This window comes from Neovison vison, chromosome 4, assembly GCF_020171115.1.
Source record: "Neovison vison isolate M4711 chromosome 4, ASM_NN_V1, whole genome shotgun sequence".
Classification (NCBI taxonomy): Eukaryota; Metazoa; Chordata; class Mammalia; order Carnivora; family Mustelidae; genus Neogale; species Neogale vison.
The window spans coordinates 163184001-163209525 of NC_058094.1; the positions used below are offsets into that span (position 1 = coordinate 163184001).

Below are 25525 nucleotides of genomic sequence, written 5' to 3' on the forward strand. Positions count from 1 at the left end.
CTCCTCATCTTTCTTCTCAAGCAGCGGGTCCCTTCCCAGCACGCCACTAGGAAAGGAAGCGACGCGAGCCAAGAGGCGTGTGTCTCCTGAAATCCGATGGTTTTGAAAGACTCCTGCTGCAGTAACAGGCTGAGTTACTGAGTTTACGAAATGGCCTTGAGTACTTTGCAGAGTGAATGTTAAAGTCACTCAGCTTCTGTAGCTTTAGGAGATACAAATGATATTACAGGAGCCTCCTAAGAATCATCAGTCGAATCTTCTGCATCTTCTCAAAACATGTGCTGTTCTAAAATCGGCAGTTACGCTCTAGCCAGCTAGGACAACGCCGTGGATCCAAACACTTATTTTCGAGCTTCAAAAGCCAAATCTTCAGACCCCGATGCTTTTGACATATTTTATGAGGATGTTAATATTTCATGATATATTTATCTACTGGAAACTGTTTTATAGTAAACATTTGAGTCTAAATGTTTTAAAGTTTTTCTTTTACTTCCAGCTGGTTCACCTACAGTGCTCTGTAAGTTTCAGGCGTACAGCACCGGGATCCAGCACCGCCACACATCAGCAGCCTGTGATCATCACAAGTGCCCTCCTTCATCCCCATCGCCAAATTCTTAATGGGGTTTTCAGATTAACCTTTAAGCCTCAAATAAGAAAGAATGAAGAATTCTTTTCTCAAAAAAAAAAAAAAGTACAATTACTATTCAAAATAGTACGGCTTAAGGATGGAAGAGGGGCACTAGCTTATGTCTAGAGCTTATAATGTTAATACTTGGGAACTAGTGGTTCCTCGCTGTCCGTCCACTTGGTATCCTGACAGTGGGTTCAGTCCTGACCAAGACTTTCCCAGCCTATGAATTTATCAAAGTTAAAACAAAGCCTTTGAAAACATAAGCCCTTCTTTCTTCCCCTCAACATGTACATACTATAACCCAGAAAAATGTACTAGTGATTTTTACAATGGGAGGTTCAATCTGGAGGATTGGGGGTGATGAGGAAGTTGGAGGGAAACCTAGAGAGTAATAACATTTCAACACAATCCTGCTAAACGAGAAAATTGGATTTTGGTAACATGAACAATGGCTGTTATTTCCAGATGTTGAAAAAGTGAGGTCTCCAGTATATATGATAATTTTGACTAAGTTCCTCACAGAAATAGCAACTTAAAAAAAAGAAGAAGAAGAAGAAGAAGCAAAGTAGAGATTAACAGGATAATTTCTTGGGAGAACTAATGTATCAAATAGTATCAGCATCCTAGTAAATATTTAAGGTTGGGTGGTTTTATGATTGATCAAAACAAGGACTGTGGATAATAGGGTACATGTCTCATATACGTCTGGATGTGTGTGGGTCTCCCTCTAGACCTCCATATGCTCAGTTTTACTGTCAGCCAGGTTACTGAGAGAGGAGAGTGAGAGAATCAACTTTTTAAAGCATGTGTTTTCCACCCTCTGACTTGAAGAAAAATGTGTCACTCGGGTCCTTTAACAAATAGTGACTAGCCAGCTATAAAATCAAGTATTTGGGGGCAGAAATAGTCTTTTACTCAACAGTTACAATTTAACATTCACAAGTGGTCAGTGAAGGACCAGGTACTCTATCCCAGTAAGCAATAATGATACAATCGTTGCCACTTTAAGGTTTCACTGGATATTCAGATTCTCCAGACAAGATACTTTGAATCACTGAGTCCAAAGCATGAGAGAAAGCAAGAAGCTCCATAAATAACAACTGGGCAAATAATTTTACCTCAAAACCACACTGAAGGCATGGTTTATAACAAACATCCTGGCATAAAAGAGTTATAGAATATTAAAATAAAAAACTGTAAGACTAATGTCCACTGAATTATTTTTTGAGGTCCCAATACCATATGTCCTTTTTCAAATTACTCCCCCATTAGATACTTTTTGCAAATAAAACACATCTCCCGCATCTGCTACCTACCTTCCCTTGTGCACAGGGGCCCATCTCAAATCTGTGTGGCTTTATTAATATCATAATTGTGTTCTGTTTGAAGCAACGTTAAATCAAGAGAATTCATGGAAAAAGAAATCACTTATAGTTACTCCCTTCACAAATCTTTGCTCTAGGTTTTTGTCTTCTCGCTGATTCTTCTCACTTCGATTTCAGCACGTCCATTCTGTGCATTTTACCTTTGCTAGCAGTACACTTTGGGAGTTCTGCTCTAATATTTGGAGCTGTTACCTACAGGTACATTCTTTGCACATTCCACACATGAAGGATTTGACTGTTCATGTTCTGTGTTATATTTTTTGATCTTATTACTCTGGCCTGCACAGGCATTTAGTAGAACCCACGAAGAGAATACAGACAGCTGACTGGATGAAGAAGACATTGTGGAAAAAAACTCCCATTGTTTAGATTTCTGTCAGAGGATATAAGAATACTTAATTTCTTTTATCTCTAGGGCTTTCATTATCATTTAAATTTCATTTTACATTAATTGATCAGGGATTAGTAAAGCCATTATGCAGAAATTAGAATAAGACAAGCCAGATGGAATGAATAATTCATGAAGTCCAATTACATTTTATTTCTGGTGTACTTTCAAACTTGCCTCTGACTTCTGTGCTATTTTGATGTGACAATATTCACTGGAAATCAAGAGTGCCATTTTAATTTATTGTATCCCTCTGGAGTGGAAGCATTTGTATGCATTGGGGGTGTGCTAATGCATTCCCCCCAAACACCAATTTCAGGGCTGCTGGAAATACTGGGTAATCTAGAAAATGTGGTTCATCTTCGGTGAAGGTTCAGGGGTTTCTCGGTTGAGCCACACCAGTCCACCTGAGTTCGCGGAGAAACTAGGGTCTTAGAACCCCGAAATTTTTAACCTCCAAGAAGAGCTACAAATCCCCTCAAAACATGTGTTCCCCTTCCCGCCACCAAGGAACCATTCAAGTATGAATCTGGCCCCGAGTCCGCCTGGGAGCCGACTTGCAGCTCCAGAAAAAGACCACGAGGTGGCAGGCGTTGCCTTCCGTGCGAAGGTCCTGGGCGGCCCGGGCCTGCCTGGGCTTCCAGAGCGTTCCCGCGGGTCTGAGCCTCGCAGGCGGACGGCAGTGGGGTCGGGGCACCGCGCGACTCGCAGAGCGTGACCTGGCGAGAATCCCGAGCTAATGGGCAGCCGCGTCCACCTGCACGGAACGGCTCGCCTGCCTGTGTCTGAGACCGCCTCCCGCGCAGGTCCGGGGCCCCAGCCCCTTAAGAGTCCCCGCTTCCCACCCACCCAGCATCCCCCTCTCCCCCCGGCCCCCAGTATTTATTTATGCCACTGGACAGTTCTAGTCACATTAAAGCTGCGGTTCACCTTTTCGAGGACTTTCATCTCGGGCAGTTTTATGACACTTGGTGAATGTGCAAAGTTTTTAATTAGGCTCGCTAGACAGCCCGAGGCGGCGGCAGCGCCACGGAGTCTTCACGGTCTCTTTGCTTTACAGCACAACAAGCCGCTCTACTCCTTTGAAGACAATGCAGACTATGTGTACGATGTCATGTGGTCCCCCGTGCATCCCGCGCTCTTTGCCTGCGTGGACGGAATGGGGCGCCTGGACCTCTGGAACCTCAACAATGACACCGAGGTGAGCGGCGGCGCAGGCGCCCGGGCGGGAGGGCTGGGAGGAGGGCGAAGCCGGCCTCTCTCCGTCTCCCCCTCTCTGTCCTGCGCGGCCTTGTTTTGGATGACCCTCCAATGGCAGCTGGGCAGCCGACCCCCACTCTCGACTGCTCTGAAGGGAATTGGCCGATGCACCGGCCAAAAATAATTTCATCTCACTCCATCCCCAACCCCAGGCAGATCCTGGACAATTGACAACCCTTTGCAAAGAGCAAAATGATGTGTGTTCCTGCCTCTCCCTAGGGAAAAGGACACACCGGCACATGTCAGAGCGGTGCTGAAATAACCCTGCTGGCAGGCACTTGGAAAAGTCAGCTTTTGTGGACCCTGACTTGAGATTGAGCTTTTTAAAAGGGTTGTCAGTGTTTGCCATTCGCACACTTTCTATTTTAAATCCATAAAAGAGGATTCTGTTGGCTACCTTTAGATCTACCCTCCACCTGATTTTTACAAGGTAAATAATCCTTGCCTAAAATATTGAACTTACAGGCGGACTTTCACAGTACTTTGTAACTCTGAACAGGTCAGGTAAACTCGGTGTTTAAAAAAAAAAAGGTGAGATTTCAACATGTCACATTTAGAGTACTTCACAAGTGAAAAATGGCCCCATTTTTTAAAAAAGGGGAATTAGCAATAAGGAAATATTCATTTTAAAAATTATGCTATATATGTATCTATGCTTTAAAAAATTATGCCATGTACATTTTCCCTTTTTCTTACACCCTTAAAATTACTAAGGTGCTAATTCAGCTACTTGGGGCTTTTTGTGGTATTTTTTTTTTAACATGAATATTAAATGTCCTTCAATTTAATAAAATAAAACGGTCTCTTCATCTCTTCCTGGTTTCTGATTCAGGGCGGCTCTCCATAAATAAGAAGGGACAGGTAAGGGGAGCAAGAGAAAGGTCTTTTGAAGTGTTTTGAGCAGGAAGCAACTCAGCCTTTTTAATTAGGAAACCTACAGCTGGAGGATATGAGGAGGAGGCGGCTCCCCTAGTATTTTTTGTGGGAGCAGACAAGGAAATAACCCTCAGGTGTCATTATTGAACCATTGTATCTCGCAAAATTATATACACCATGACCACTGCCAAATAGTTATCTTTTGAAAATATTTCAGTTTAAGTCTATGTTTTCTTTTGGCTGTAAGAACTATGTGACAAAGGCAAGAGTTACGTAGTGAAGCATCTTTGAAAATGATCAAAAGGCATAAATACATGCACATTATTTTGGATGTTGAATGTTCATAACATTATTGCTTTTCATAGAAAGATGCAATATTATTCAACATTGTGATGGTTCCCCAAAGTCTTTCAACACTGTTGATTAAAATCGTATTGCTTCTACCTGCTAGAATAAACTCATTGACTTAAAGCAACCAAAACCCACACGTTTTCCAGGTAGGCTTAGGAGACACTGCCTCCCCCGGTATCAGAAATGAGATCTGGTAGAAGTGATGTTTCGGTGATACCCCACTGTGATGCTGTGGTCTGAGTGTTTTACACACTCCTTCATAATTCCTATGTAAATAGTATGGCTTCATTTTTAGCCTACTTTTTAGGCAAAATGAAATCAATGTGTCAACATTGCCAAATGTAATTTTTCCCCTCTCTTGCTCTAGGTGTCAAGGCACAACCACATTAAGAGTTTTATAGTTAAACTTTTTTTTTAAAATCATTACAGGGCATGCAAACTGCTTATGAAAACATAATTCTGCTTTCAGAATTAGTAGTCAATATATCGAGTCTGATTCAAATCCAGTAATGAACTGAACATTTTTTTAAACTCTCAAATCATTTTTGCCTTCGATCAAGTTGAACAAGATTTCTCAAACAGTTGTCAGATTAGGATTTAGATTCATGTAAAAAAGAAAGAGAGAGAACCTGAATTCCCAGTGTGACTTCTTGTTGAAATTACTGTACCTTTCGACCACATCATCCCAATTGCTCCTATGCCAGGATAGTTCATATTCACCTACCACAAGGTCACTGACCTCCACACTATGCTGTACTTGATGCTGTAGATATCCTTGTCTTTGCAATTAAAATGACTGAGTCTTTAAAAAAATGTGAAAATAACTGAGAAACCAAAGTACAGAAGTTCAACTCAATATATGGATTCTTTTCACGAAAGATTCACCAACGTTTGAAAGGTCGTTATGGGTCAAAATAATCAAATATATTTTATCATTTCCTTTAGCATTTGATAATTTTTAGCACTTATTATATAGCCTGTGATAGTCATTTTTTATCATTTATGTTTGAAAAGGTATTGTTAAAAAGTTAAAATATTAATTGTCCCAGTTAGCTATACAACTTCTCAATAAATAAAATTCTTTAACGTGCATTAGGCACAGTTTAAAGTGTATCAGAAGTCAGGTTGTTTTGAGTGATTAGCTTTTTAACATATTCCTATTAAGGTTCAATATTTTTATTCAATCTTTGAGATTATTCACTGATAAAATCTGATATTGAGCAGAGTTAGGTCAAGTGTGATCCTGCATAGTCTCCCTAAGTGATGGGTTAAAAAGTCTGAAAACTGTAGAGCTGAATCTCTGATTTGTTTTCTGAGGAGTACCCTAATAATAAAGCATATTGACAGAATTATGGCCCATCTAAATTCACATTGTTTTGGCCTTTGAAAGGTTTGGTTAAAAATTCAAGCTCCAGCCTGCACAGCAGGTACCTTCATTGTCGAAATTGTGTATTTAAAAAAAAAAAAAAAATGAGTTGGGGACTTTTGTTTTACATTTTTGCTCACAACTGACACACAGTGATTTAAGCAGGTAAAAGAATTTTTATTGATTTCGAGATTAAGTTTAAACATAGATTCTTACATATGATGGAGTTTTTATTGCTATTTTAAAGATAGGTATTGGGTCAATAACCTCCCGTAAACAGATGGTTTCAATTCCCCGACTCCCGGAATGCCGAGAGAGAACGAAGCCACGGTCTCCACCCCGAAATGACCTGTGTAGTAGACCCAGGGCTTCAGCAGTGGTGTGAGATGATCTCAAGGGTACTTTCCTCACTGTATCTTTTTTCTTTTGGTTTCAAGATTTACACTTTCCTTTTTTAACGGCCTGTTGTCACTTCTGAGTCAACATTTTTGTAGAAGGCTCAGAGATCTGATCTATCAGTCATAAACCTCAGATATATAAACTTCAAGACTGGAGTTTACACAACTGTTGATAGAAGAGGGGGAGACCCACGAACATCTTTTCCCAATAACAAGGGTTCTTGTATCCAATCCTGCAGGTTCCATTTCAGCACCTCTGGGTCCTTTTAATAAAATGTGTGCTAGTGATTGCCCACATTTGCAGACTTCAGTGTTGACTGGAGGAGATGGGAGATTTCTTCTACAAAAAGGTGTTGCAGTCTCTCAGGATATCCCCTCGGGGGCATTTCCAAAGTTCTAGAGTGCTTCGTCTACCCTGGTACTGACCGGAAAGGGGGAAAACTGGAAAAAGAAAATAAAAGAAAAAAGACAGAGGAAAAGTCAAGCTTTTGAAGTTCTGCCACCTGCATTTTTTCTTCTTCTTCTGATCATCCCCTCCCCGATGAGGTTTTGAGGGATCAATACATATTTTTTTTTCCCTGAAGACACACATTAATATGACTTTGGTTCCACCGCAAGCCCCCCTTTCTGCCTTTTACAGTGTTTTTAATCTTGGTAAATCCTGAAATCTCTCTCTCCATTGATCCATAAATCATGACCTGATGGAGAAGTATCGTATTTAGCTGCTGTGTTTGTATGTTGGATGTACACCCTGTGTAATCCAGAGAAATATTTGTCACTCGCTGCCCATTGTGGAAAAGACTCTCCTGCTTTTCTTTTTCTTTCTTTCTTTTTTTTTTTTTTGTTAAAGTGTCTCCTCTCTACCCCTTCATTCAGTGGAGCATATGATTTAAGAACAATGAATCCTTTTTTACCCCTGCGCAAGGGATGCATATTACTTCACGCACATGAAGGCAGCGGTGACTCACCCAGTTAAACGTATCATTGTAAACTTGTATATCTAAATTCTCACTCAGATTCTTTGTTGCTGTTGGCAGGTTCCAACAGCAAGTGTGGCCATCGAGGGGGCTTCCGCCCTGAACCGGGTGCGCTGGGCTCAAGGTGGCAAAGAAGTGGCCGTTGGAGACTCAGAAGGCCGTATTTGGATCTATGACGTTGGAGAGGTACACATATTTTTCCTTTGTGGGTTTGGGTGTTTGGGTTGTGCGTGTGTGTGTTTTTGGGTTTTTGTTTTTCACTCGTGTGTCTGGCTTAAAGACCTAGTGAAATTACTGACAGGACCTATGGGCCATGAGAGCCGCTTGAGTGCGTTAGCAAATCGCCGTTGACTTCAGTGGGGGTTTGGTAAGACTTCCTTAGGGCCTAATTTGGTCTTCTGTCTCCACACACAGGACACTTCAGTTAATGATTCAGGCTCTTTCAGAGGGCTGTCGAATTCCCAGCTATCCTGTGAGGAGGCGTGGCGCATCCTAACAATTTCATGAGAATGAAATGAATTTGTCGCACTCATCAGGCTAGCATTGGATTCCGAACTTGTTAAACAGAGGTTTTCATGATGTTGGGTTAAAATTTATACCGTCACTCTTCCGTTAACATGTAGCCAATTAAAGAGTCTGAGGCTATGGCTGGCTTCCGCCACCCGTGTACTGAAGTGGCTGAGGAGAATCAGAATTTGGTACCATTTTTATGATATTCAGAGTTATTATATGGAATATATAGCTCTGGTATATCTTATTACATAGATGAAGTATTCCTTAAGATCGTGGCACCTATCAAAGGGGGAAAAAATCTGTATTTTTTATTTCAGATAAATCTCTTTAAATTTTTATACTGCTTTTAATATTACATTACCAATTAATTGTACTTAGACGTATCTGTTTATTTTTACTACGTGGGAAAGTGTTGACAAATACCTTCATCTGCAATGAGGTTAAAGAATTTTTTTTTCCTTAAAGACAAAGAAAATATTGAACTTTCAAGCAAAACAAAACAAGAGCATTGTGTAATGCTATTCTGGCGTAATATGAATCTAGAATTTGCATTCCAGGGGGGAGACTATACCACATTTGGATGTCAAACACCCTAGACATAGGCAGTACTCTGTGCCCGCCTGGTTGGAGGGGCTTAGCTGATCGCAAGGAGAAGGGCCTGCATGGTTTCCTCAGTCGGCATTCTGTAACTGTGGCTGTCCCGGATGGTTGGTTCTACACTGGGACCTTTGATGATACGTTGTATACTGCTGGATGGTGGAGCCGATTGTGTTGAATAGGTGGTATTGTTGTTGTTGTTGCTCTTAATTCAGCCAGAAAGAGAAACTGAAGGACTTTAGAGAGGGGAGGTTTGCATTTGGGGAGGTACAACCCTAAGCAAAATATAGAAAAATCTCTGCATTTTCCTGCATGTTGTCTAGTTCATGAGACAACCCCTTGATGACTCCTGATGCTACAAGCTGAGTCATCCCGACAGCAACAGACCCGGTTAATATTCATCCCCAGTGGCGAAGATGCAAATGGTCTTGTGACTTTTGACGTAGTTTGGAGTCTTTGGGCAAGAGAATACCCTCTGCATCGAGAGTATTGCCTGTTTATTTCTACTACATGGGAAAGTGTAATATTCTCTTCAATGATAGGCAACATTTTCTTCAATGATTATTCTTTGTAGTCAATGCACCTTTTTCTTCGTCTCCATCAAAACAAACCTAAGCAACAACAAATACTCTTCATCAGTTCATTTACTAAAAAATTAAAAAGCTAGTGAAGAGGAATATTAAAAAAAACAAACAAACCCAAGGTTTCTTTTTTCTTTCTCTTTTGTTTAGAACAAGTGTAATTGTGGGAGAGAAACAGATGTGGAGACACACTCAGAAATGAAAGGGCAGAAAATAGATGAAATTTAAACTCTTTTCTCTACCTCCCTTTTGCATTATACATCGTGTACCTTAACTTTCTTACGGTCATATGCAGCCTTCACTGTTTTGTCCAAGAGGGATGAGAAGTAGAATAGTTTAACAATCTGGTTTGTTTCAAGAAAGGCCTTTTGAAAGCCTATATGTTGACCACAGGTATTATGTATATAGTCTATATGTAACATATAAGTTACAACATATGAGAAAACAGGATATGACATAGATGCAGAATTTTCTGTAATAAAGTGGTTTTATAGCCTGTGGGCAGAATTACTTGAATATGACTCGTATTTTAGGAGGATATATAAGTTGCTTTGGCTGATAGGTGGCTGCTAAAACTTCTCCCTGGGTTGCTACCCTCGTTCCTAAATTGTAAAGTGTTGTTATACTCGTATTTCTACTATTGTAGTAGCAGGTCAGCCTGGTTTTCGGTTTTGTATTATTGCTCTTACTTTTCTAAGTGATATTACAGACTATAGAAATGTCTGTAGCTATAGGCCAGTCTTGTCTATTGTCTGGAGTCTAGACAGGCTATAGAAAAATCTCTGTGCCACATAATAGGCCAAACAATTTGTAGGGTTGTTTATCCCTACAAATCCACTACCCGGAAGAAAAAGGATATACTATTTTATTGAGAGTAGGTAATATTATATAATCTTCTATCCCTTCCCTGAATGGCCAAAAAATCAGGATAGGCTTATACATTTAACAGTTGTTGGTGGTGGTGGGTTTTTTTTTTTTTTTTTCATTTCATTTAACAGTTCTTTCTGTATGGTTTCGTCTTAAACAAAGCCATCTATGGCTCAGAAGAACTCAGAGTTAAGATAATTTTATCTTCACTATAGTTGGTTTCTTCCCCCTACATACTTCTGTGAGGTATTTACAAATGTAGCTATTTATTTCTGGGGAAAGGTGAAGGGGAGAGGATCTTTTGTCTTTGCTCCTCTGTATAACCTATTCTAAATCTCTCACGGCGAACTCTGTAGTCTCCATGTACATAACGGGAAGCGGAGCTGAGCAGATGCCTACTTCTGAGAGATGGTAGCTCACTTCTTGGGCAAGTGCCGCCATTATTGTAATTACTGCTGTCTCGCTCGCCAGCCTAGAACTGACAGAGCATAGCTGTACTTACGAGAGAAGGGCGCCCTCTGAACAGTGCCTCCTCAGCCTTCCAAATCACCTGCAGAAAGCCAGACAGAGTGCCTTCACAGCTAGCTGGCCCCATTTAGAATTTGAGGTCAAATCTAAGGCTGGTGCATGGCTGACGAGAGGGAAGGGGTTTGAGCAGGAAGTGATTTAAAAAGGAGAAAATACAGAGGAAGAGAAAAAAGATGGTATAGAGGATCAAATTGCCAGGAGACTGTGCTACCATTATCTGTATTCAGAATTGGTCCTCTGGTCCCCATTAAAACTGAACCCCTCACCAGGGTCATGCTGGCCTTTGGATGGAAAATCTTGCTTTATGGAACCCTCTAGGAAAGAAGATGAAACAATTTTAAATAAGCCTTATAATACAATCTGTACAAGAAAGTAAATGGTAGTTTTTAGAGTATACTTTGTTGATCCATTTTCTTTGAGACCTCAGTACATTGAATAGGCATCTGTCTGTGGGAGGAGACCCCACATTCATTTGTCCCTGGTTGATTTGAGGAGACAGGAGGGGGCAGCAGGCTCTTGTCTCCCCAGGGTCCTATTCTAGCAGCGAGGTTGGCTTCATGGTTGTGTCAGCTGTGCCATCTCGCGGCCCAGGGAATCGAGGAGCCCTGAGTTTCCTTTATTGCTGGGCTGTCACTGTCTTGCAGATAGTTAAGAACTTTTTCAACAAGGCACCCCACATTTTCATTTTGCACTATGTAGCCAATTTTGCCACAAGAGTATTGCTCTTAATCCCACTCAAGATGCAAATCATAAATGCGAAATGATGGCCTTGACCTAGACCATTGGGAAAAAGGAGCAATCTTTAGAAATGCGGTCCTATGTAGTACATGTTGTGTGATCTTATTACTATTTGCGTCTTGGACCATCTGAAAATGTTGAATGTGTGGGGCGCCTAGGTGGCTCCATCAGTTAAGCACCAGACTCTTGGTTTCAGTTCAGGTCATGAACTCAGGGTCATGAGATGGATCAGGGTCATGGGATCGATCAGGGTCTTGAGATCAATCAGGGTTGTCAGGCTCCACGCTGGGCAGTGGAGGCTGCTTAAGATTCTCTCCCTCTCCCCTTCTCCCTCTGCCCTTCCTCACCTCTTGCTCTAAAAGAAAAGAGAGGAAGGGAAGAAGGGAGGGAGGGAGGAAAAAAGGAAGTATGGCAAAGAAAAATGTTGAATGGGAATAGCAATGGTTGCAGGTTATAAACATCATGAGGCCCACAGAAATAGAGCTGAAACTGTACTGGATATTGTCATTCACCTCCCCATACCCTTGCTTTGATCACACTGTTAGTTGAACCAAAGGTGTAAGAGTTTGGGAAAGATCCCTATGCTGCTTGCTATAGCTGGAGTGGGGAGGGACAGCCTTTCTCTGCCACTCCGTTGGCATACCCTCAGCAAGAACTCCCTGGTAAGAGACTTCTGTAACTGTCAGTGGAGATGTCCCCACTCAAGTCCAGGTAGACATGCTTCCTGTGAGACCTGGCACTCAACCAGGAGAACAGTGCAGAAAGGGACTCTGGTGTCCTTGGTCGTTAACGGTCGTCTGCCTCATCTCCTGTCCCAGCTGAGGCTGCAGCTGCTGCAGGGAGTCCCAGCACAGCACACACCAACACCCCCCCCCACCCGCCAATGATCATGCCCTCCTCTATTATGCACAATTATCCTCCATAACTTTTAAGATGATGGCAGAGAGCAGTGGCCTGAATCCAGATTTACTGATGCAATTTATTATGAACTTCTGAAGGGGTAAACAGAGGATTGTGTATGAGCTCACTGAAATCACCAGATTGAGTATGTCCATTCCCCCACCCACCCAACCTACCGCTGCAACCCCTTTTTTCCTTTTTGTTACATTTAAATAGCAAAGGCATGAGTCATATCTTGGGGCCTGTGACTGATGAGGTTAAAATATAAAACAGCAATGTTTCCAGGTAGGCCACATGATGCTTTGTTTATATAGCACACATTTTTGGTTGTTTGATTTCAGCACTGTATCTGGAAAATATAGCGTACACATTTATTTTCACAGGTAGGGGTCTATTTTCTTTGCGAAGCAGGTGCTTAACTCCTATTAGCATAAATGGAAGTTATGTGAATTCAATGAAAGACAGAGAAGACCCCTTTTATTACTTGGCTATAATTTTTATTCTATTTGTGCACTTTCAAAGTTATTAAAATAGACAGTGGTTGCATGAACTATTTACATTTTCTAAGATGTGAAGTTAAAGATGAGCCCAGCTCCTGAATAAGTTTTGAGGCTCTTCCTCTTCACACCGTGGGATGCAGTCTGTTTGCTGTGGGGTCGCACGATCCCATTCAATTAACTGAAACGTGGATAAGATAACAAGTCATAAGTTAACCACAAATATAACCTGAAAACGGTGAGTGAATGCCGCTTCAAAATGCACTCAGAGAGAGCTGTTAATCATTGTTGGATTTTTTTTAATGATGTGTGAACACACATATTCTAAAGATTAAAAATAAGAATTACTCACAGCCATGGCTCCTTTACTGAATAGCAGGCTTTTCTATATATACATGGAGCTGATTTTAATAGCACATGGGCCAGTGAGTATAGAATTATTCACGTGTCCCGATGATTGATAGTCAGCCTATCTACCTGTCTGTCTTGCAGATGTGTTTTCTAGAAAGCCCGTTGCTATTGTTAATGCTTCGGTGCTGTCACACAGATGGGCTGTCATAAATATCCCCTAACAACTATGTTTGCTGCTTATCTGAATTAGTTAGAATGCTGTTTGCAGCTCCAGTTTTCAAAGAAGCAGTTTATCCTCCACCTCCTGTTATTTCTTTTTCCATTAACCTCTTCCAGGGAAGATTTTGTTTTCAGTTGTGATAAATACACATAAGTTTCAAATCCCTGATTATATTTCTACAGTAGTCAAATGATAAAATTCCAAAATCATTTTCAGCTTACAGCAGAACTTGGAAAAGAAAATGGCACCTGGAAAGCGAACTGGGGAGACAACTAAAGCCCAGCTCCCTTAGCTCTACTGGTTTGCTGTCCCATTCGCTGATGGCCTAAGAGAGCGCGCGTTTGTCGTTACAGCGTAACCCGCAACTGGGACCACACTTCCCATCACTTGGTTCACACGACTGGCTGGGGGGCTAAAAGAAGAACAGTTATTTAATTACAGATTTCAGTAAATATAGTAAAGTTGGCATTTGTTACTCTATTAAAAGGGTCTTGAAAAATTCTTGGAAAGGAAAAAGGCAGGTGAGTATGAGAGATCACAGGTACCTGCTAATAAGGTAAAGCATGATTTAAATGTTCACCTGATTGTACTTTAGAGTGGAAATGAAAAATCAGGATGACAGTTTATTTAGGATCCCAACAGGGAAAAGGGCCTATGGCGATAGACACTTCAGAATGGCGGTCCAGCTATAATGTACAAGGACTCTTGAAGAGTGCCTCCAGCAGCTTCCTAGGCAGCTAGCAGACGGAGAGAAGAAAGCGATTTGATGAGCCATCTCTCCTGCACTTTAAAGAGCAGTTCAACATAGAGGAATCTGATAAACTGTTAGTGCAGGGAGTTCAAAAGAATTTGAGCGACACAAAATAAATACAGTACGTTTCTGGTTTTTAAGTGAATTACACTTAGGCAGTAATCGTATGCCTTGGTGAACTCCTTCTTGTTTGCAGTAGAACAGGACCTGCATCTGTTTTCCAGGAGAAGTCTGTGCGCTGAGTGTAAGTCCTCCCCCTCCACGGGGAAGGGGTGCGCAGAACACAAAGTGCAAAGTTACACGGCGATTTGGGGGTTCAAGTGAGAGTCCCTTAATGAGAAAGAACTGGATGTGAAATCACTTCATTTAATTGTTGTGCTTTAGGAAGGTCAGCAGGCCCTGCTGAGGACGACCGCAATAGCAGGGCCAAGCTGCGGCGGCCTCGAGAACAGAGCAGGGCTGGGCTCAGCTTCCCCAAGTGCAGTTAAAATCACCCCAAGATTCTCGAAGGTCTTTGCAAGTGCTGGCTTTATTCTTCAGTGGATAAACAATATTATTTTCTTTAGCCAATGCCAAACATTTCTTGGAAAAGCCAAGACTTTGGCATAAGTTATTGTGTGGTGCCCAAACACCCAGATACTTAGTTCTGTCGCTAATTATCTAGACATTTGATGACACAAAAACAAAGCATTGGGATTTTCAATGGGACTTTTCAGTTTTTACCTGAATTTTTATTGCCATAGCCACAACACTGTGCAGTGGAGTCAAAAGCACAAAGGCCTATTTGAGCAGATTTGGGGTGCTAATAAATATAATTACCTAAAATAAGCTACTCTGAAATAATATATTAATCCATTTCCTTGTCACAATAAATTACATGTATTTGAAATTAAATAATTTGGTTAAAATGTAGGATTGTAATTTTAGTATTAACTTGATGTCTTCTAGTGCTTAATTTAAAACAGAAAAAGAAAAACGCTATTAATTCCAATTAACGTTATAATTACTCATCTTATAGTGAATGTAGTAGCAGTGGCTTTCATTTTGGCAATTATATATGTAAAAGGCCGTAATTAAACTAATTATTATATAAATACTGTGCTTATTCAGGTACATTAGTTTGTAAAAATGAATTTATAGGATTAGTATCTTTTCAAACCACTTTTTTTTTTTCCTGGATTGATAAGTATATGTGCTGCCGAAGCGAGCACTTTCCTGGATTGATAAGAAAATACTTCTGACTTTTATGTATTATGGAGAAGTTGATTTAATGAAAAGAAAACCCTAATATCTAATTTTATAAAAACCAAATTAATGCGTGCATAGTAATTTGCAATATTCAATGAAATTCATATATTGCCATTTTGGTGATAAATGGCCTATGAATATAAACCTTCTGAAACAAGTACCAGTTTGTATAATTAATCATCTTTATGAGTCTTCTGTGATTTCAAACTGTCATCTTCAATAGCAGTTTGGGATTTTGAAGCAGTCATTAATTATAGTGTTACAATTTTGTCAGCCATTAAAAAAAATTTTGTTTAGTTTTAGAATTTCAAAACTGCTAAATTTTATCTTGAAAAATTACTGCTTAGAACAGTAGCCTCAAATCACAGCTTAGACCAGCCGAGCATGAAACTGCTCCAGTGATCTGTGAGGCCGGATTAACGCTGGCCTGTACGGAAACGGGGGGCTGTTTGTTGGTTACAGGAGTGTGTGTGCTACGGAATCGTGTCTGCTTATGCGTGCTGATGTGTAAATATTTATATGCTATATTGGTTGGACCTGCAAAGTGAGGAAGTGAATGAATCATCCTATTCTAATTTCAAAGAAGTTTTGCATGAATTTCGGAGAATGTCAGCTTTCAGAACATCTTCTACATTTTAAAACATGAATTATTTATCATTTAGGAAATATCAGAGCTTAACCTTGTTGAAGAAATTTTGCACTCCCTTTTTAGGATCGCAGATAAAACTCATCAGCGGTCCATTCCTTGAGATCTTCCTTCTCGCAGCCACGCTCGACTTTCTCAACATTTAGATGAAATATTTTAGTTTTGTCTTAGTATTCAGGACCCATAGGTAAAAAGTGAACATCTTCTAGCTGCCTAAAAACCAGCCACCCTTCTTACTTAGAAAAAAACTGGTTTTGGTTTTTGTTTTGTTTTGTTTTGAGTTTGGCAGCCCTCCTTGGGTTAATCACATTCCTCAGTAAGGTTTTTGTAATGTTTAGACTGCCACATCCACAGAAACATTTACAAGGTAGATGCTTACGGAATGTCTGCTTGACCAGGACGACCTGGCCCGGCACAGAAAAGACGCCGCATCTGCATTTGGGGGGAATCATGGTCTCACATAGGGAAGCTGAAGGTTAAGGGAAAGCTGAATCGTGTGAAGCATTCACAGTGCAGCGTCCAAGCTGGCAACAGATTGATGGGCAGGAAAAATAACCCATTTCACTATATTTGCATAGACAAGGATATACAGAAAATATATTGGGAAAAGAAGGTTCGTCCTTCCCCGTTCCCGATCCCAGTCCCTCACCCTCCTGCGCTTTTCAGAATGAGCAGTTGGCCACTAGAGTAATGAAAGCCTAACAGTTGATTCAAATAGTTGTCAAACCACTGGAAAAATGCTTCCTTTTCATTGTGCTTTTTTTGGACACTATAGATATGGTAAATCATGAACTACACTATAAAAATACCTCTTTTATGCCCAAACATTCAGTAGGAGGGAATGACATTTCTTTTATTACCTTAGTAAATGTTTTTAAGGTGTTTAGCAATAAGCTTTCTTTTTTTGTCAAAACTGCTTAGATGCAGTGGTTGCTAGGAATTTACTAGAAAACCTATAGTTAATAGTATCAGGAGGGGAAAGGGTATTGGGTTTAGTCAGCTAATAGGACAGAGCAGCTTGAGTAGCAAGAACATGCTTTGTCGTCCCCCTGTCATTTTCCTGATCTTTTCTGTTATGGAAAAAGAGTGGTAATAGAAGTTTACAAAGTTTATTTTCCATTATTGTCCATCAGCCAATATTTTTAGCACTTTTTCCATCTTTTGGGCAGAGGAATAGATAGGTCCAAATAACAGGAAAAAAAATTATACTTAAGAGATTTCTCAAGAAGAAAGGATGATGAGGCTTTCATACAAATGTGAACAAGATCATCACAGGCCTTAGTAAATTAACTCTTTCTTGTTTAGCTGTGATTCTTCTTTTTCCCTCCATAGATAGAACTCCAGAATTTTGTTGTGCTTCCTATAATGCTAAATTTTAACATGAAGAACATTTTTTTCCCTAAGGAATAGTATTTAAATTATTTCCTTCGATGGTTTCTGGCTTATTGAGATTGATAGAGACCCATCTTTTTACTATTTATTTTTGATTTTATGTCTTACCTTTCTTTCCTTAACTGGGTGGTAATGGATTTTTTTTTTTAAGTGGTGTTCTAACAAACATGCTATAAAAATTAACCACTCATTTAAAGATCCTAGGAAGAGAACTTTGGCAACAGATCTGCAGCTTCACAGTAGATGATAGGTCCCTTAGATAGGATTTTATAATGAAATAGGTTCTTTCTTTCTTAACCAAAAATAGTCGGATCTCATCAGACTGCTGTAGGCTTGCGTGCTGCCAAATTTCACAGAAATTTTATCGTACTGACTGGGAAGGGCAGATGCTACAGCGTGGAGACTAATGTGACGTCCACCCTTCCCTCCAGCCTTCCCTAGAAGGGCTCTAAATGCTAAGTTACCACACAGCGTATCTTTTTGTGGTAGAACACTGCAGCGCATTTACCCCTCTGCACACTGCACTCTGGCTTGGAATTTTGGTCCGTGGTTTCATCCATTGTTAGACTCCCCCGCGAGTTAAATACAGTGGGGCCTGTATTTATGCGGAGCGAGTAAGCTTGCTCATTCCAGCAGCTGCTTCAGTGCCTGCTACCTCCCACTTCGCTTCCATCTGAGTGTGTGGCAAAGGGAATTGTCCTAAGAAATACCGGGTTCCTCTCAACACAAATGTGTATTTGTATACCAGTAAGTCCACAATCTCCTGAACTGGGGGGGGGGGCATTAAAAAGGGCACTTTTAAAAAACCGTTTAAGGCTTAGAGGGGTTTAGCAGTCGTTCTGTGGAAACACATTCACTTCCACGGTTTCTGTAAATGCATTAACAACAACAAAAATCAATGCGTATTACGTGAAAAGGTAATTCGTAAGATATCTTTTTAATAGGAAACTTTAATTCCTAGGCAAATAGGTAAGGTACAGAAGGTGAGTTGTCCTGTATGTATTCAGCATCCATGGCTAACATAGCGTCCCACACTTTTTCTTAACGACTCGGTTTGATGAAAAGATTTCAAAGATGCTGATGAAATACACATCCATGGAGTGCTTACTCGGAAATCTGGAGTCTTGTTAGCTTGCCATGCTTAATGTATTGGAAAAACCAACTGAAATCACCGAATAGTTTTGTCTTAATTGTCCAAGATTTTTTTTTTTTTAATTAACCTACTTTTATATAAACAATGCCTGAGACAGAGTTTTACTGTAAAGAACTCGGCTTTGAGCTGGTAGGAGTCACTGCAGATAAGGCAGCTTTTTAAAATCAGCTGCTAGGTACTATAAACCCTTTAAAATTACTAACAAATGAGGGAGGCTTGACTGTGGACTGTTCAAAATTGTTAGCCATGTGCTTATAAAAAGGGACACATGAATGATATTTGTGTATTTAACCCTGGTTATAAAAAGTCATTTGATTTTTTAACAGCATGTTCAGCGGTTACAAAGCCTTAGGGCTTGAGCTAAAAATATGGACTCCCACTGCAGAAAGGGCCCTACCAAGGAAACAGCTAGGAAACAGCTCGGGAACTCTGCACTAGCCATATCTGAGAGATAAATATGCATCGATCTGTTGATATATATTTGTACTTGTGTATTGAAGAATTGTGCTTAAAATTTGATTTTTGTAAAGAGCAATCAAAAGTACTCTGACGGAATTTTTCTTGGGGTCTGAAAGAACCCTTCCCCCATACCCAGCTCATGAAATTTGGCTAGTATTAGAAGTATGACCACTTAGGAAATTATTTGGGTTTTCAAGAAATCAAATGTAACAAAAATAAAGAATATTTCTAAAAAAAAATGCAGCTCTATATAAGAAAATGTGAAGAAAGAAAAGAAGCCAAAATAACAAAAAATAATGGACAAGGGAATAAGCATTAAGGAAAAATAATAAAAAACATCATTTCCACGGGGTTTATAATGGGCCAAGCACTGTGCTTAAAAGCCCATCATATTTTTGGGGGGTGGGCCTGTTTACTATTTACAGCAGTCCTAGGGATGAGTCTCAAAATTCCTTTCTCACACATGGAGAAATTATGATCAGACATGTTAAAACATCAATTTCATAAGCACACGCAGGAGATAAGTGCAAAGCAGGGAAGGGAAACTGCCCTCTGGCCAATAGTGGAGGTGGAAAAAGTCAACCCTGACCCCATTCTCAGAATGCAGTCATTCTGCAATCTCTGCCTCCCTTTAAGTGCATGAGAAGCCCAGGCCGGACGCCCGGCGGTTGGGCGAACTACGTATTTGGGGGACAGGCTGGGCAGGAGCTAGGGGCCCCCCCCTTCCATTCAGGCAGGGAGGAAGCAGGTCCATGTGGCCTCGGAAGTAGGGAGGAGGGGACTAAAATCAATTTTCAAAAATTTTCCACAACTTCTGCACACTTTTGCTTTTTACTTTTGACCTTTTATCTCCCAGGAATCCTAGAAGATAAAATACAATCTTTAGAATCTTTTAGCAGGTGATTCAAAACACATTACCTGCCAGACATTCTGGGGCGGTAGGCTGGCATTTCCTGAAGCCTGGGGCTCCTCGGTGTGGGGGAAGGGTCATGTGATCTTCAGCAAATCGTTGAGCTACCTGTTCTTCTCTTCCCCACCTGTTAAAAGAGGTCCGTGCCTTGTTCCTTAATGTCCTAATGTGGTAAACATCAGAATTAATTTTTTAAGAAAATAAAAACAGAACCACAAAAATGCTATTGAATTGATAATGTGTGCCACTTACAGAGATCGTTTTTTAGGAACATGTTCAATCTGAGTGACACTTTAAAGAAAAAGAACGCATGACTATTCCATGATGAACTCATAGTATTTTCTTCCCTTAGATTACCTTTCTCATCCTCTTCACATCTCTGTTGATAAATGGGTCAGACACCATCATCCCCATTTTACAATTGAGGCAATGAGAGGTTAAGTGCCCAACCATTGCCAGTAACCAGGATGAGAACAGGACTTAAGTCTCCTGTCCACATCTGAGCTTCATTTTACCTCCTCCTTAGGGCCAAATTGCTACCTCAGAAACTATCTTTGTCCTTCGTTCCCTTGGCTGTAAAAATAGGGTCGTATCATATCTATAATAGGCCGTCACTCTTAGAACCACAACTGTATTATCTCAGGAATCAGAGCTCTGAGTGCTCATGGCATAAAAATGATTTATACACTTAGCAAAAAATTAGAACTCTTCTAGTGGGGGGGTGAACTGGCTTGTTGGTGCACCTTGTCCACAAAGCAGTGGGAAAATCTGAATCATCCCTGACCTAGGATGTGGACTCTGGCAGATGAATCTGAAGGCAGAAAATGTTCCCAGATCCACTCTGATTCAGTGCAATACTGGACAAGTTTTAGAAGCCCTTCTTTATGGTATTCCCTTGCTATCACTATGAGCGATTTCCTTCACAGTGCTTCTATTTTTTTAAATCAATTGAAATTACTCATCACGATTAAAAACTTGTGTGAATATTTTTCCTATCGCGAAATGGAAATTGTTAGAAAATTATCCTGAACACTTTGCTCCAGATTTAGCCTTTACTGCCTTGGTAGAAACACAAGGAGATGTTGAGGCCATTGCATTAACGTGCCATTTGCTTCCCTGCTACTTGCTTGACACATAACCCACAGCGAGAAGTGTTGCACTTGTCACTATAAGAAGATCGATTTCAGGCTATTCATGTTTGGAATGTAGGTGAAGTTTAAAAAACAACACCACCACCAACAACAAACACATCTATGCCAGTATTCACACATTTTGACCCAATAAAACATGATCATTTTTGCTTGTTGTTCATGGTCATCATGTGCCAAAATTATTCAGTGCTGTCCCTTTAATCCCTAGCACAGGGCCAGGCAAAGAGTGGGTACCCGGTCCCCGCTGACTAAATACATTTGTGTGCTAGTCAGAGGAACACGACAGCAGTCTTATTCTTTAACTGAGGAACATGGACAAAGAATCTTCCTACTTCATGATTAAGGTATTACTGGATTAAAAGTCTCCTAGAGAAAGTCTCCGATAAGTTTATGCTCTTAAGCCTCCTTTGCAGCCATCTCCAATCAGAGAGAACCAGGTGACCAAAGTCAGGAGTGCCAAGGATAAGAAGGACGGTTCTCTCCAAATGGACGCCACACACAGCCGCAGACACAAAGTGAAAGGAGTGGCTTCTTGTTTGGTAGGACGCCTGTTTGATCTTACCTACAAGTAATTCAGATGCCAAAAATTATTAGTTTGGGTGTGGAAACTGCCTCTGAATACACATTCGCACATTCAAGCTAAGATTATACTTCAAGTGCTTCCTGATGGTGATACTTAATTCTAAAAGTGGGGCAGTGTGCAGTTCACCTTCTAAATCTAACGTTACAATCACCTTGGGTTATTTTTATAGCCAACTAAATGAGAAAGTGTAATAGGATGAGGTAGGTAAATTAAAGTTTCTAGAAGCAATTGTGTTTTCACTGTGTTCTTCTCTGGAATGTTTTTTTTATTGTGGTTTTGTTTGTGAACCAAAGCAAACTAACATTCTAGAGAAGAAAATACTTGGTAGAATTTTTTTTTTAAACTTCTAAGATTTCCAACCTCAATGAAACTTTCACAGATCAAAAAGAGGACAAGATATGTTAGAATACTAGGAACTCTTTTGTGAGGGCAACGACAGGTGCTGGTATTATAGTATTACTATTCCCATCCCCGTGGAAAAGGTAGATCTACTGTAGGGGCTTCTTGTTTTTTCATCAGAAAAATTTAAATTTAATAGAATTCATTTTTGAAAAGTTAGCTTAAACTATAATGTCATAAATGGTACTCAGTTCTGTCTCCAATTACATCCTGGGCACACATTCAAACCTTAATGTTTCTTAATCTTTAGTAGTGTCATTTCTTAAAGGTCTTGCCATTCCTACTGCATGAAACTACGTAAAACATATTTACCTGTTTTCTTGTTTGAGTATATAGTTCCTATATGTTGCTATCAATAAAGCATTACTTTATAGCATTATGTTAATTCAGACTTGTGCCTCTTCAACAACAATACAGTGACAGGTTTAGGGGCCAGACGCCTAGAGCACTACACTGTATCACATACTGTATAACGTGTTATTAGGAAGGCTTGCTTTTCCCCAGTACTTCACATTATATGAAATTCTGAGGTGCCTTAGTTACAGCTTGATTCTCACCTCATATGAGAAAAAGTTATAATCATGCTATCGTGGTTGGCTTTGCCTCTCCCTAGGCTTTGGTGTTGTGGTTCTTTTTGGAAGGACTTGGGTCAGGAGTTGGAGAAAAAGAAAAAAAATAGTGGGCCTATTCTTTCATATAAAGATGATACCAACCCTTTGCTGCTTGTGCTTTTTGTTTGCTTTTTTGTAGCATTGATTTTGGACGCCTCATTTCCCTGGTGCAGTATTTTCTAAAATTGAAGAGAAAAAAGAAGAATAGTGGAACCTAGGAAAAGAGCTCAAAGTAGGGAAAATGGACTGAGCAAAGGGGTAACTGTCATTCAATACTATTGTGAACTTACGTTGTTGCCTAAGGAGAAATTTAGGTTCATCTTAATAACTGGGGAAGTAGTTAACCATTCAGAAACTTATTCATATAACCAAAGGAGAATTCTTACTGGTACTGCATTTCTTAAAGTAAGTAGAAGAACTTACTGCCCCACCTTAAGATCATTTCCAGAATTCTATTATTGAAACGTTTAAACCTTAGTGCTCGAAAACTAATGGCAGGATATACGTCAATTGATGGTACCAGCCTCCAAGAAGTTGTCTTAGACATTATCTGAGGATATGATCCCTATAATAAAAATTTAAAGTTCTAATCATTTGGCTCTATATAAAGTGGGCGATTTTTCAGCTGTAAAATTGATCACAAACTTAAGTTTCTTTGCTTCTTTTCAAAAATGTCTATTGAGGTGACTTATTAATGTTTATAGAATGGGTGTAACTCTGTGTACCTATCGATGGGCTACCCCATCTTATAGGGCAGTCCTCCAAGAAAATCACTCTACAGTCTAAATCAATTTTATTCTCTATAAAAGCATTCAGAATTCTACTTGATCCTGCTTCTCATCTTCAAATAATTCTCTTTTCCATTCCAAGCATTTTCATGGTTATCTTTAAGCAATTCATCTTTGGAGGCTATGTAAAGAAATTACTATTCTTTAAATCAGCTAACAAAATTCATACATGTAATTTGTACCGGGTGGGGTTGGTTTTCTCCTCACTGAATTGTGCAGAGAAGAAGACAGTATTTGGGAAATTACAGAACGCCCCCTTTCTGGTGAATCAGTCTGTATCCTGGCTAGGGAAGCAAAGCCTGGAGCTAGAGAACCCCGGCACTGATACTTGTTAGCTGTGCAAACTTAGTAAGATGATTTCGTCTTTCTGTGCCTTGATTTCTTCTTCTGTAAGATGGAGATACTAATATTGCCCTCTGTAGGGTTGCTGAGAGGAATGAGTTAATACATGTAAAGGACTTAGAACAGAAGATCTTGCTGAAAAAGCCAAATCATTATTTCATAGTAAGATTTCTTCGTATATGTACATTTTTGCCATGCATATTAGTGCATTAGCCACACTTGTGAAAAAGGACCAACAGCCCAGACTGAGAAAGGCAATCCCACAGTTATTTCTCCATCCCATCAGTGGGGCAGTTTGTATTTGCTGGGCTCGCTCTAACTCTGGTCTTCTTGGGATGACTTTTCATTCCTGAAAGTGCTTTGACTGGCTACTGTCAGGGTATGGTTTACGTAAGCTTTTTTAAGGTTCTACAAATGCCACAAGTGATTTTTCTTCTGAGAGGGACACTATTCTCTTACCGTTGGTTGTCCCTCTTCAGGGCTGATGCCGGAAGAAGACCAGAGAGACGGTTGCCTCAGGAGGAACGGTCAGGTGGGCCTCAAGGCTTCCTGGCCCGTGAGACACTTGCTCACCATTTTTTATTCCCTTGCTTTGCAGCTTGCAGTCCCCCACAATGACGAATGGACCCGCTTCGCCAGGACCCTCGTGGAGATTCGCGCTAACAGAGCTGACAGTGAGGAGGAAGGCACCGTTGAGTTATCTGCCTAGTGGAATCAAACCACCCTGACCCCAACCCCGACCTTCACCTTCTAGAACTCAGTGCTGCAGCCATCAGTTCCACTCGTATTCCGTGTCCATTCGGTATCAGTGTTGCGAGACATTTTGGGTGTCCTGTCGTGCCGGCTTTGCTCCAAGTACTCCATATGTATCCCACCCCGCTTTCCACTGACCTGCCATTCACCAGAGCATTTCGGTCTTTATATTTCTGTCTCAAAAATGGGGGGGGGGTGTAGGCTTTACAGGTTTAGTTGTTGCCTTTTAACTACTTAGTAGCTGTATTTAATAGCTGGAAACCTCTGGTTAAATTTGTTCTTACATGCACTTCTGGCATAGTCCTATTAAATCCATATGAAGCCAGATATGATTAGGTGCAGATGTGGTGTGCTTCGTGATACGGTACAGGGCCAAAGACTTGAGATGTAGTGTTTTACATAGTGACTCACGTTATGGATGGATTTACTAGAAGAACATTGCTGCTCCTTATTTATTGTGGTGTGCTGCATGGAACATATTTATTTGAAAGCATTAAAATAAACGATCCTAGAGCATGTGCATAATGAGAGGACTGCATTGTCTCTGCTGCTGCTGAGGTTACATTACGTTCCAAATAACAATCACAGTATGCCGGTTCTACTGAGGACAAGAAATCTTTAGAGGTTTGTTGCAGTGAACGGAATGAATTTTAATGCCCATTATTTCTAGGTACTTTAACAATATTTCAAATATAGTTGACCACTGATACTTGTCATTCAAGCTAACACAGTCCAACAAAACTGTGGTTCCTGAATATGACACCAGTATTGCCAATAAAATGTTCCAAGCCAGGTCTGCCCCAGTGTGGATAAAACCTTTGCGTGGGGAAAGCCTGATTAGAATTTTCCTTTGACAAGCGGGTGGGGGAGATATGTTAAGGCTATGTTAAAGATTGATAATGAACTCAGAGGCAG

The 25525-nt window shown here is 40.4% G+C and overlaps 1 protein-coding gene across 7 annotated transcripts in view; it reads left to right on the forward strand.

Moving 5' to 3' along the window:
- Positions 1-25135, forward strand: part of DYNC1I1 (dynein cytoplasmic 1 intermediate chain 1) — a 304592-nt gene extending 279457 nt beyond the window's left edge. For all 7 annotated transcript variants that reach the window (XM_044246078.1, XM_044246080.1, XM_044246079.1 and 4 more), the window contains 3 exons: positions 3465-3605; positions 7693-7818; positions 24456-25135. In XM_044246078.1, the coding sequence (XP_044102013.1) occupies positions 3465-3605; positions 7693-7818; positions 24456-24566 (378 nt within the window). In that variant the 3' untranslated portion in view covers positions 24567-25135. The remainder of the gene's footprint in view (positions 1-3464; positions 3606-7692; positions 7819-24455) is intronic.
- The last annotated feature ends 390 nt before the right edge of the window (positions 25136-25525 follow it).